Source organism: Hyla sarda, chromosome 2, assembly GCF_029499605.1.
Source record: "Hyla sarda isolate aHylSar1 chromosome 2, aHylSar1.hap1, whole genome shotgun sequence".
Taxonomy (NCBI): Eukaryota; Metazoa; Chordata; class Amphibia; order Anura; family Hylidae; genus Hyla; species Hyla sarda.
In genome coordinates this window covers 181,567,482-181,581,073 of record NC_079190.1, presented here as the reverse complement: position 1 = coordinate 181,581,073, position 13,592 = coordinate 181,567,482, and the positions used below count along the sequence as shown (strand labels likewise).

At 44.0% G+C, this 13,592-nt stretch overlaps 1 protein-coding gene across 6 annotated transcripts in view; it reads left to right on the top strand.

Moving 5' to 3' along the window:
* Positions 1 to 867: 867 nt before the first annotated feature.
* Positions 868 to 13,592, top strand: part of PLCXD1 (phosphatidylinositol specific phospholipase C X domain containing 1) — a 45,503-nt gene continuing 32,778 nt past the window's right edge. Inside the window, exons 1-2 of one of the 6 annotated variants that reach the window (XM_056555853.1) lie at positions 868 to 1,647; positions 10,600 to 10,731. In XM_056555853.1, the coding sequence (XP_056411828.1) occupies positions 10,620 to 10,731 (112 nt within the window). In that variant the 5' untranslated portion in view covers positions 868 to 1,647; positions 10,600 to 10,619. Of the gene's footprint in view, positions 1,648 to 1,765; positions 1,874 to 10,599; positions 10,732 to 11,279; positions 11,433 to 13,592 lie in introns of those variants that run through there. The other 5 variants (XM_056555851.1, XM_056555856.1, XM_056555854.1 and 2 more) reach the window with 5 other exon arrangements.

Genomic DNA, 13,592 nt, shown 5'->3' with positions numbered 1-13,592 from the left:
TGCAATCGTGCTGCGGAGGGGCGATACACCCCACTGGACCACAGGGAGCAGTTTAAGGTACCTTTATATGCCGCTGTCAGCTTTGAGAGCGGCGATCTAAAGGGTTAATAGCCGGCAGCGGCGATCGCCGCATGTAGGCTATTAACACTGGTCCTCAGCTACAAGAATCAGCTGCGGGCCGGCCTTACATGTGTAGAAAACATATACAGTGATCCCTCAACTTACAATGGCCTCAATATACAATAGTTTCAACATACAATGGTCTTTTCTGGACCATTGTAAGTTGAAACCAGACTCAACATACAATGTACAGACAGTCCAGATCTGTGAAATGTGTCAATGGCTGAAAGAACTGACCAATCAGAATGGGCAATTTACTGGTAAAAAAAAACCTGTATTACTGAAGCGTATGCACTGACTGATATCTGGTAACGCCCCCTACAGTACAGGGAGGTACAACATGTTCTGTACACTTTACCTGTACCAGGGTTACCTGCTCCTTTGGACACCAGGTGAGGGCGGCTCCACTTTACTTTTTTAGGACATTGCATGTACTGTACAGGACCCCGAAGAATATCCTGTCCTCAACATAGACCAGTGTTTCCCAAGCAGGGAGCCTCCAGCTGTTGCAAAACTACAACTCCCAGCATGCCCGGACAGCCTTTGGCTGTCCGGGCATGCTGGGAGTTGTAGTTTTGCAACAGCTGGAGGCTCCTTGCTTGGGAAACACTGACATAGACAGTGATTTACAGCTCCCAACAGATCCTTATTACTTTTATATGTAAGAACTTGCTTTATCTGTATTAGTTATCTACTTATTTTTCTTTAATTTTCACTTTTTCCTATTTTTGGATGACATTTTGGTGCCTTTAGAACCAATTACCAGGTTTCCATAGAGTTCTGGTCTCAACATACAATGGCCGTCCTGGAACCTATTAATATTGTAACTTGAGGGACCGCTGTACATTAAACTAAAACATAAACGCAATGCAACGTATACTTATTTTTGTTGCCATAGACAATAGTATAGTTGACTACGCTTTTGCATATAGCAAAATTAAAAGTACTGTAAAGAAACAGTCAAACTGAGATAAAAACGCAGGACAAACCTCCCTTTATACTATCATGTTACAGGCCTCCATAATGCATCATATTTTTAAAAGTCTGTGCGCATGGAAACACAGGGACTAAAATATGGCTTAAAACAATATGCCCCCAATATGTGCCAGTCTCCCTTACTCTCACTTCTTATTGGTAAAGTTTGAATCAGCATAAAGTGCCTGATACCTGACAGGAAAATCAGTCTGTCAGCATCTACTTTATCTCCACCCCCATCCACACGCAATGCAGCAGTCCTATTTCTGTTGATGAAATAGAGACACACTACCGGGCTGATCCATTTTAGGTTTGGGGGGGGGGGGAGCGGGGGCAGTCGTATTTTCTACGACTACCTTGTCAAGGGTTTGTACAGTGACCAATGGCTGCGGTTGTAGGCGGGCTCCTGTGTCAACGGGATGTCCTGGTATATAGATGTATGAGGAGGCATAGCTAGTTCAGGCTGCGGGATGTCCTCAGAGCAGTGGCAGGGAGCCGTGGTCTGTGCGGTGGATGCAGAGCTCATGTTTCTCCCTGAGTGTGCTGTGACAGGTAGGAGGACGCTCTGTTATGGCTGAGGCTCAGTACAGGAAGTGGCTGGCGAGACCCTCAATAGAGACTGGAAGAAAGTCGGGCACCTCTCCGGCTCCCTCTAGTGCTCGCAGGTGGTAGCTGACAGTGCTTTATGTTGTGTTGCTATATGCACGGTAGCATTTGGTGATGTCCATTGTTTTGTGTTTTTTTTTAGTATGGCAGGCGTTTTAACCCCTAAGTGACTGCAAGTACACTTTATTTCTTACTAATTATTATTATTATTTTTTACAATGGCCACTAAGGGGCTTAGAGTGCGTTCACACAGTGGTTTATGTTTAACCCCTTGGGGATGGAGGGTTTTCCAGTTTTTGCACTTTCATTTTTTCCTCCTTACCTTTTAAAAATCATAACCCTTAAAATTTTGCAGCTAAAAATCTATATGATGGCTTATTTTTTGCACCACCAATTCTACTTTGCAGTGACATTAATAATTTTGCCCCAAAATCTAGGGCGAAAAGGAAAATAAAAATCATTGTGCGAAAATTGAAGAAAAAAATAAATTTTGTAACTTTTGGGGGCTTCCGTTTCTACGCAGTAAATTTTTCGGTAAAAATGACACCTTATCATTATTCTGTAGGTCCATACAGTTAAAATGATACCCTACTTATATAGGTTTGATTTTGTCGTACTTCTGGAAAATATCATAACTACATGCAGGAAAATGTATATGTTTAAAATTGTCATCTTCTGACTCTTATAACTTTTAAATTTTTTCACGTATTGGGTGGTATGAGGGCTCATTTTTTGCGCCGTGATCTGAAGTTTTTAGAGGTACCTTTTATGTATTGATCGGACTTTTTGATCACTTTTTATTCATTTTTTCATGATATAAAAAGTGACCAAAATATGCTATTTTGGACTTTGCATTTTTTTTGCGCGAAGCACCGCGATCAGTGCCGCGCGCTATTAGCCACGGGTCCCGGCCATTATAGAAAGGGAGTGGGCTGAGGGCGCATCGGTACGCCCTCCATCCCCAAGGAGTTAACGTATTTAGGGAAGAAAAAAACGTGTACGATAACAGAAGCTACAAACAGGTGCTGCTCTATGCCATCCATTTCCGTTTAATGTGATTTTTATTGGGATTTTTCAAAGAATTAAACAAAAGGAACATTTCAACAATGAATTTGGAATGTAATATAGAACAGATTAACCCCTTAATAAAATGTGACCAAGTATTATGGAAATATCTACAGCCGTTTGGAAGTTATGCAGTAACATATATTTCCCATAGACTTGTATGGGACTTTAAACATAAACCCCGCCCCTGGCAAATGGGGGTGAGTAAGGGTTAAATCACCTATCCTATGTTTGTTGTTGACATATAAGTAACATGTGTGCCAAGTTTCATGTTAATATCTTTAGCCGTTTGAACGTGATGCTGGAACATACACACACACACACACATACATACACACACACACACACACGTTGAGTTTTATATATATATATATATATATATATATATATATATATATACTAGCTGAGTGCTCGGCGTTGCCCGGTTTTCCTTCCTAATCCTTGTTGGGGAGGAAAATAAACAAAGGAGGAAGCCTTTGACTTCATATCCCGTCCTCATATATTATTGTCAAATCCCGACCTCCTATCCCGTCCTCCTATCTCGTCCTCCTGTCCCGACCTCCTATACCGTCCTCCTATCCCGACCTCCTATCTCGACCTCCTATCCCGTCCTCCTATCCCGTCCTCCTATACTGTCCTCCTATCTCGACCTCTTATCCCATCCTCCTATCCTGTCTCCCTATCCCCACCTCCTATCCTGTCCTCCAATCTCGAGCTACTATCCCGACCTCCTATCCAGTCCTCCTTTCTCGACCTCCTATCTCGACCTCCCATCCTGACCTCCTATCCCGACCTTATATCCCGACCTCCTATCCCGACCTCCCATCCCGACCTCTCATCCCGTCCTCATATCCCGACCCGTACCTCCTATCCCATCCTCCTATCTCGACCTCCTATACCGTCCTCCTATCCCGTCCTCCTATCTCGAGCTCCTATCCCGACCTCCTATCCAGTCCTCCTTTCTCGACCTCCTATCTCGACCTCCTATCCCGACCTCCCATCCCGACCTCCCATCCCGTCCTCATATCCCGACTCGTACCTCCTATCCCATCCTTCTATCTCGACCTCCTGTCCAAACCTCCTATACCGTCCTCCTATCCCGTCCTCCTATCCCGACCTTCTATCCCTACCTCCTATCTTGTCCTCCTATCCCGTCCTCCTTACCCATCCTCCTTTCCCGTCCTCATATCTCGACCTCCTATCAAGACCTCCTATCCTGTCCTCATATCCTGTCCTCATATCCCGTCCTCCTATCCCGACTTCCTACCTGACCTCCTATCCCGACCTCCTATCCCGTCCTCCCATGCCGTCCTCATAGCCCGACCCGTAATATGTGTACCAGGTATTGAAATAGCTCCAGCCGTACGGAAATTATATGGGAACATACATTTCCCATTGATTTGCATGGGACTTTAAACAAAAACCCTGACCCTCACAAATGGGGGTAGTTAAGGGTTAAATTAACTATCCTATATTTTAAGTGGACATATAAGTAACATGTGACCAAGTATTATCGAAATATCTCCAGCCGTTTGGAAGTTATGCAGTAACACATATTTCCCATTGACTTGCATGGGACTTTAAACATAAGCCCCGCCCCTGGCAAATGGGGGTGAGTAAGGGTTAAATCACCTATCCTATGTTTGTTGTTGACATATAAGTAACATGTGTGCCAAGTTTCGTGTTAATATCTTTAGCCGTTTGAAAGTTTTTGTGGAACATACACACATACATACATACACACACACGTTGAGTTTTATATATATATATATATATACTAGCTGAGTACCCGGCGTTGCCTGGTTTTTCCTTCCTAATCCTTGTTGGGGAGGAAAATAAACAAAGGAGGAAGCAGTCCTCATATATTGTTGCCATATCCTAACCCGACATCCCGACCTCCTATCCCATCCTCCTATCCCATTCTTCTATCCCGACCTCCTATCCAGACCTCCTATCCAGACCTCCTATCCCGACCTCCTATCCCGACCTCCTATCCCGTCCTCATATCTCGACCTCCTATCTTGACCTCCTATCCCATCCTCCTATCCCGACCTCCTATCCCAACCTCCTATCCCATCCTCATATCCCGTCCTCCTATCCCGTCCTCCTATCCCGACCTCCTATCCCGTCCTCATATCCCAACCCGTAATATGTGTACCAAGTATTGAAATAGCTCCAGCCATACGAAAAATTATATGGGAACATACATTTCCCATTGATTTGCACAGTTTTTCCTTCCTAATCCTTGTTGGGGAGGAAAATCAACAGAGGAGGAAGCTTTTGACGTCATATCCCATCCCCATATATTGTTGTCATATCCCAACCAATGTCCCGACCTCCTATCCCGACCTCCTATCCAGCCCTCCTATCCCGTCCTTATCCCGACCTCCTATCTCCACCTCATATCCTGACCTCCTAACTCGGCCTCCTATCCCGTCCTCCTATCCCGACCTCCCATCCCGTCCTCATATCCCGACCTGTAATATGTGTACCAGTTATTGAAATATCTCTAGCCGTATGGAAATTATATGGGAACATACATTTCCCATTGATTTGCATGGGACCTTAAACAAAAACCCAGACACTCACAAATGGGGGTAGTTAAGGGTTAAATTAACTATCCTATATTTTAAGTGGACATATAAGTAACATGTGACCAAGTATTATGGAAATATCTCCAGCCGTTTGGAAGTTATGCAGTAACATATATTTCCCATAGACTTGTATAGGACTTTAAACAAAAACCCCGACCCTGGCAAATGGGGGTGAGTAAGGGTTAAATCACCTATCCTATGTTTGTTGTTGACATATAAGTAACATGTGTGCCAAGTTTCATGTTAATATCTTTAGCCGTTTGAAAGTTTGTGTGGAACATACATACATACATACACACTCACACACACGTTGAGTTTTATATATACTGTATAGATATATATATATATATATATATATATATATATATATATACATACACACACGTTGAGTTTTATATATACTGTATATATATATATATATATATATATATACATACACACACACACACACACGTTGAGTTTTATATATACTGTATAGATATATATATACATACACACACACACACACGTTGAGTTTTATATGTATATAGAGATATTATTATTTTGTGTATTTAATAGCCTAAGTGTTTTTGCATTCACAATGAAAGAGTGTGAATGTATTCTTAGTTATGCTGTATACGTCTTTTTATAATGCCGCCGTGCCACTTGTGGCTGGAGTTCAGCTGTCTAATGATAGCGGACTTCTACTTCTCATACACAGATAGCTGTCGGTTTAATGTTAGAACAAAAATCCATTAAATAGGCACTCTCATTAACACAAATGTTTGCTATTGCACTCCTTAAATACAAAATATTTCTAATATAATTTGTTTAAAAAAATGACGTTTTCTATGTTTTATTTGTGCTTAAAAAAAGGTGAAGCGCACATATTCCCCCATCTCATACACAGACTTTGGACTGAAGCCCAAACACAGGAAGTGCAGCCTGGAGTGCTGAGGGGTGTGTGTCTAACCAACAGCATATGGCAGTTAAAGGGGTACTTTAAAAATAAAAATAAACACTGAAATGCAAACAAGACCTCACACAGCATTGTCATTAGAACAAATAACAAGGTTATTGCTCTTGGGAAAGAGGCTATTGTCACGATGCCGGCTGGCAGGAGGTGGATCCTCTGTGCCAGAGAGGGATTGGCGAGGACCGCGCTAGTGGACCGGTTCTAAGTCACTACTGGTTTTCACCAGAGCCCGCCGCAAAGCGGGATGGTCTTGCTGCGGCGGTAGTGACCAGGTCGTATCCACTAGCAACGGCTCAACCTCTCTGACTGCTGAAGATAGGCGCGGTACAAGGGAGTAGACAGAAGCAAGGTCGGACGTAGCAGAAGGTCGGGGCAGGCAGCAAGGATCGTAGTCAATAAGGTAATAGCAGGAGGTCAAGTACACAGTAAGGACAAACACAGTAACGCTTTCACTAGGCTCTAAGGCAACAAGATCCGGCAGGGGAGTGCAGGGGCAGAGATCAGATATAGTCTGGGAGCAGGTGGAAGCCAATTAAGCTAATTGGGCCAGGCACCAATCATTGGTGCACTGGCCCTTTAAGTCTCAGGGAGCTGGCGCGCGCGCGCCCTAGAGAGCGGAGCCGCGCGCCCCAGCACATGACAGCAGGGGATGGGAACGGGTAAGTGACCTGGGATGCGATTCGCGAGCGGGCGCGTCCCGCTGTGCGAATCGCATCCCCGACGGCCATGACAGTGCAGCGCTCCCGGTCAGCGGGACCGACCGGGGCGCTGCGGAGAGAGAGACGCCGTACGCGCTCCGGGGAGGAGCGGGGACCCGGAGCGCTAGGCGTAACAGCTATGTTCCATGCAGTTATTTACCACAGTTTGAGCATCAATAAAATCTGAGAAACAACCAAATGGCATTTGGTCTGTATTTTTTGCATTTTTTTGGCCTTTGGTCTGCTTTTTTTCAGCATTTTTTGAGCTCCTAAACAGATGTTTACAGCTCAGTAATCTTTCCCTGTTTGTGAACAAGTATGGTTGACCCTTCTGTCAGCAGGGAGTGCTGGTGGAGGTATAGGCGAGTGATTATTTTTGCATACAATAAAATGTAGGCCTATCCCCAGTACCGAATCTCTGATCTGAGATGGCCAAATCTACTGGAGATTGTCTTGTTGCCTTGATCCCCTTACATTTCATGAACTAGTAAATGACATTTTAAACAAGCATTTTTCACATCTTTTAGTGTGTTTTTTTCATACACAGCTTTTTTTTTGCAAATTTTGACGCAGAGGGCTCCAAATGTCTCAAACTAATACCAGCAATCTTTTCACTTACAAACTTACCCACACATGTGCACGTGTGCTAAATGTATCACACTCCGTGCAACATTATGATAAATGTGTCCTGCGTACACGTAACTTCATCATTGTAAGTATAGACTTACAGCTGGTACCAACACAAGCAATGATAAATTGGGCCCTTAGTGCTTTAAAGGGGTACTCCGGTGCTTACACATCTTATCCCCTATCCAAAGGATAGGGGATAAGATGCCTGATCGCGGGAGTCTCGCCGCCCGGGACCCCCGGGATCTTGCACACGGCACCCCGTTTGTAATCAGTCCCTGGAGCGTGTTCGCTCCGGGTCTGATTACCGGCGACCACACGGCCGGCGGCGTGTGACGTCACGCCTCCGCCCCCATGTGATGTTACGCTCCGCCCCTCAATGCAAGCCTACGGGAGGGGGCGTGACAGCTATCACGCCCCCTCCCGTAGACTTGCATTGAGGGGCGGAGGCGTGACGTCACACGCCGCCGGCCGTGTGGTCACCGGTAATCAGACCCAGAGCGAACACGCTCCGGGGAATGATTACAAACGGGGTGCCGCGTGCAAGATCACGGGACTCCCGCGATCAGGCATCTTATCCCCTATCCTTCGGATAGGGGATAAGATGTGTAAGCACCGGAGTACCCCTTTAACTAAATAGCTAAACTTCTAGCTTGCTATAATCCCGTTTTGTCACATTCCATCGTGCTCTGCATTAAATAAACAACGAAGTCAGGTATTTCTGTTATAAATACTTCCTTAGTTTACCTTGAAAAGGGAACTGTCCGCGCGGTTGAGCTTATAACACTAATGTCAGTGTATAATAGGTGTCTTAAATAGGTTTTCTACTGTGTTTGGTTTGTAGCAAACTAGGCAAATAGGGGGGTATTTATCAAAGGATTTATGTTTTTTTTCACGTAACTTTGGCGCAATACTTTGGCGCAGTGTCTTTTTGTGCCAAAGTTTGACACATCTTCTCCACTGTCATTTTTACAACTTTCTCAAAATCACACGGTCCTGTGTGTGATTTTAACTTTAGTCAGTAATTCATCATTTGCACCAATCGATCTTTGGCGCAATTTTGGCGCAAATCCCGTTTTTTGGGCACAATTCCCTGCCAAGTAATTTTGCACATGGAAAACACACTTCGCAATGACAGAAAATGTAAAGGCTTCAAAATACATTAAAAAAATTTTTTGTGAAAGCAGCGACGCCTCCAGGGCTGCTCAATACTATCCTGCGACATAGTTGTCTCTGAGGGACCTTCACCCTCCGTTGAGCCAGCATTGGACATGGCCACACAGGTTCAGGAAAGGTAAGCGCTAAAGCAGTGGTCTCCAACCTGCGGACCTCCAGATGTTGCAAAACTACAACTCCCAGCATGCCCGGACAGCCAACGGCTGTCCGGGCATGCTGGGAATTGTAGTTTTGCAACATCTGGAGGTCCGCAGGTTGAAGACCACTGCACTAAAGTAAAGTAACAAAACAAAAAAACTACCCAAGTTGAAAATAAAATCCATTTCACATGGTGACTATAAACCCCACAAAAGAAAATAACTCACGTCGCTTGCTGATATACTGCAGGAGGGACTCCGAAATGGCTGCTCTACAGGGTAAAATACGCTGTCCTCTGTGGCGGTAAGTGCTGTTTAAAAGGCGCTGTGAACAGCTGATTTCAACATTTGAGCCAAAATTACGAACAACTTGCACCAAATGATAAATTTGGTGCATGTCCACGAAAACTAGAGATGAGCGAACTTACAGTAAATTTGATTCGTCACGAACTTCTCGGCTCGGCAGTTGATGACTTATCCTGCATAAATTAGTTCAGCCTTCAGGTGCTCCCGTGGGCTGGAAAAGGTGGATACAGTCCTAGGAGAGAGTCTCCAGCCCACCGGAGCCCCTGAAGGCTGAACTAATTTATGCAGGATAAGTCATCAACTGCCGAGCCGAGAAGTTTGTGATGAATCGAATTTACTGTAAGTTCGCTCATCTCTAACGAAAACCAAAGTGAAAAAAAAAGGGTAAAAAGAAACTGTCAACAGGCAAAATTGATAAATACCCCCCCATAGCGTCCAGGTCTTGGTAGCTGCTCTGCATGGATGACCTGAATAAAGCCCCGAAGCTTCAGCATAATAGATACAAAAGAATGTCTAGCAGTGGCAAATTTCTGTAAAAAAGCTTGGTTCTTTATTTTATCATTTTAAAAGCCAGTACAATTATCCAGGATAAGCTACAGCACAGGTCTAACAAGTTTCGGCTTGTATTCTTAATAATAGACCTAATGCCTATTATTAAGGGGTAAAGCCGAAATGTGCCAGATCTGTGCTGTCATTTGTTACATTACCACTACGAAATCTCCACCCATAGAGATTCCGGGCACATATTCTGTGGGGCGCCACTGAGATTCATCAGCAATGCAGTCCGCACAGATTTCTGCCGAAAGAATGTTCGTTCTTTTGGCGAAGTCTGAAACTCGAGATTCTGCAGTGAGCATGGTTCAGCAGAATCGCATTGAAGACAATGGGAGGCTGCTGCATCAGAATTCCCAAGTTTTATTTCTCTGCCTAGAAATTCAGTAGTGTGAATGTAGCCTTATTATCCAAATCCTGTTGTAGAAAGTGGGAAATCTACATGATTGTTTAGATAACACAGAATACAGTGACACATTACACAGAAAGACTTATATAAATATTGTATATTAAATATTACACTGTCTTCAGGAATGTCTAACGCTGATCATTGGCTGATTTCAGAGATTCGATTCTGCACAAATACATTAGTTCAGCTTTCAGGTGGTCCAGTGGGCTGGAGACTTTCTCCTAGATCCACCTTTTCCAGCCCACCGGAGCCCCTGAAAGCTGAACTAATTTATGCAGGCTAAAGTCAGCAACTGCCGAGCCGCGAGGTTCATGAAGAATCGATTTACTGTAACTTCGCTCATCTCTAGCTGATTTCAATTATTTCCTTACAATTTTAGGAGTTAGATAAAGCCACAGTATGGAAGACGTTTTACAGAAACGTGACAGTCGAGTGACTGGGAACCAACAATGGATGTCCCAATTGTGTGAAGAACTGTGGGACATTCCTCTGTATAACCTATCAATTCCAGGTAATGTTTTGTGCATCAGTTTGTGTCTTTCCTTTCTCTGTGTTATAGCTTCTGTGATTAAACCTTTTATTACAAGAATCCGGTTCATTTCTGTTCATCACCGTCCCTGCTGTAGCTCCAGTAGTTCAGTTTTACAGATCTTTGGATGTGATCATTAGACTCCAGTGGCTAAAAACTTGCCTCAAAAATGTGCTGTATCTATGATACACTAAAAGGGTAAGGCTAGGTTCACATTGCTGTTGTGCTCCGTCCCGTTTTACTCTTTTTTTTTTTTTGTGCCCAATGGCCCTAAAATGGGTTGGAGCACAACTGACACCACCAAGTTACCACTGGGTCCCGATGGATCCCGTTGACTTGAGTGGGGTTTGTTGGGGATGCGGTAGTTTACCTGCGGTAGTTTGCATGCACTATTTTGTTATCCACTAAACTTCGTCATTATGCTGGACTTGTCAATGGAGCACCATATAGCGGAGCCCGACAGCATTGTGAAGATGTCCTAAGTTTTTAGCCAGTAAACAAAGGGTTGGCTCATCTACGTGTGAAGACAAGATTGCTGACTGTTTCCAAAAAAGTGTGAGTGAAGCTCTAGAGTCTAGACTATAATACAGGCTCTAATTTAGGATCAGTATAAGCTAAAAGTAATGTAGTATGTGGGAGGTCACCTATCCTTACGTGAATAAACTGTCAAATGGCGTCCAAAGGTGAGCATGAACAATACTATGTGGTGATACCTTTACGTGTCCCAAAAAACTGATTAGGTTGATCTTTTCTCAGAATTACTTTGTCTCGGAAGATGCAGGACACCATAGTGGAAAGCGGACAAACCATATTTCAGTTAAAAGGGCATGTAAGGAATCCAGCACCACCTTTATTTCTGTTGCTCTGCACCTATGACAGAGCCGAGCAATGTAAAGAATTACACAGGTCTGAAAAGGGCCTAATAATGTTGAGTATTCAAACTTACATTTAAGACCACCACAATTGTCTCCAAGTCTTCTCTCAATTGTTAAACAGTATGGGGGAGATTAATCAAAACCTGTCCAGAGGAAAAATTGCCGAGTTGCCCATAGCAACCAATCAGATCGTTTCTTTCATTTTTTAGAGGCCTTTTCAAAAATGAACGAAGCGATTTGATTGGTTGCTATGGGCAGCTCAGCAACTTTTCCTCTGGGCAGGTTTTGAAAAATCTCCCCCTAAGGGTACATTCACATTTCTTTGCTGAATTTTCTTAATGGATACATATCATCCAAAATGATCCCTCATATACGGTGTCCATTTTAGGACAGCATCAGCCGTCAGCTGTACCTCGCTCATCCTTCAGCCAAAACTGCGTCCCGCCTCCTCCCTCCTCTGTTAAGCGTCAGCCAAAACCTTTGTCATCCTTAAGTCTGTCACACCTCAGATGAAAATGAAAGTGCTGAGTCAGCAGTGCTTCGGCAGACCTGCTAGCACAGGCAGTGTGTGATTGGCTGCCAGCACAGATACTGTGATTGGTTGATGGGAGCGTAGGTGTGTGCAGTCCCGCTCCACTGTTTAGACACACTTCTTTACAAACCCTAATCCTTTCATGTATCCAGCTTTTCCCGATTCCTGCAAAACAAACCTACGCTCACAGCTTTTCCTGATTCCTGCAAAACCTACAGTTATGTACTCAGCTGTAGGTTTATCAGGAATTGTTAAAAGCTGAGTACATAACTGTAGGTTTTTCAGGAATCGGGAAAAGCTGAGTACATAACTGTAGGTTTTGCAGGAATCGGGAAAAGCTGAGTACATAACTGTAGGTTTTTCAGGAATCGGGAAAAGCAGAGTACATAGCTGTAGGTTTTTCAGGAATCGGGAAAAGCTATGTACTCGGCTTTTCCCTATTCCTGAAAAACCTACAGCTATGTACTCTTTTTTTTCCCGATTCCTGCAAAACCTACAGTTATGTACTCAGCATTTCCCGATTCCTGAAAAACCTACAGATGAGTACATAACTGTAGATTTAGCAGGAATCGGGAAAAGCTGAGTACATAACTGTAGGTTTTGCAGGAATCGGGAAAAGCTGAGTACATAACTGTAGGTTTTGCAGGAATCGGGAAAAGCTGAGTACATAACTGTAGGTTTTGCAGGAATAGGGGAAAAGCTGTGAGCGTAGGTTCGTTTTGCAGGAATCGGGAAAAGCTGGGTACATGAGAGGATTAGGGTTTGTAAAGAAGTGTGTCTAAACAGTGGAGCGGGACTGCACACACCTACGCTCCCATCAACCAATCACAGTATCTGTGATGGCAGCCAATCACACACTGTCTGTGCTAGCAGGTCTGCCGAAGCTCTGCTGACTCAGCACTTTCATTTTCGTTTGAGGCATGAGAGAGTTTAGGTTGACAAAGGTTTTGGCTGACGGAGGAGGGAGGATGCGGGACGCAGTTTTCGCTGAAGGATGAGGGAGGTACGGCTGAAAACTGACAGCGATTTGTCTGAGGGAGGAGGCGGGACGCCATTTTGGCTGAAGGATGAGGGAGGTACAGCTGACGGCTGATGCTGTCCTAAAATGGACACCGTACTCATATACCCACGTCAATTTGTAAACGACACTTATCTGCAGGAAGATTGCGCATGTTCAGTCTTTTGCTCTAATCCAATTCCTCGCTGGAAGTTCTGTCACTTACCCTCCAACGTGTGAACAAAACAGCAGAACTTCCACTGAAGTCAATAGAAGGGTGCTGCTAGCAAAATCTGTGTGGAATTTCATTTTGGAAATTTAATGCAGAATCTCCTTAGTGTGAACACGGCCTTAAAGGTTATTTGAGACATTGATGGCTGAACAATACCACTGTAGTTGACACAGCAGAAAATATGCGGTAATTCCTCCAAATTACTAC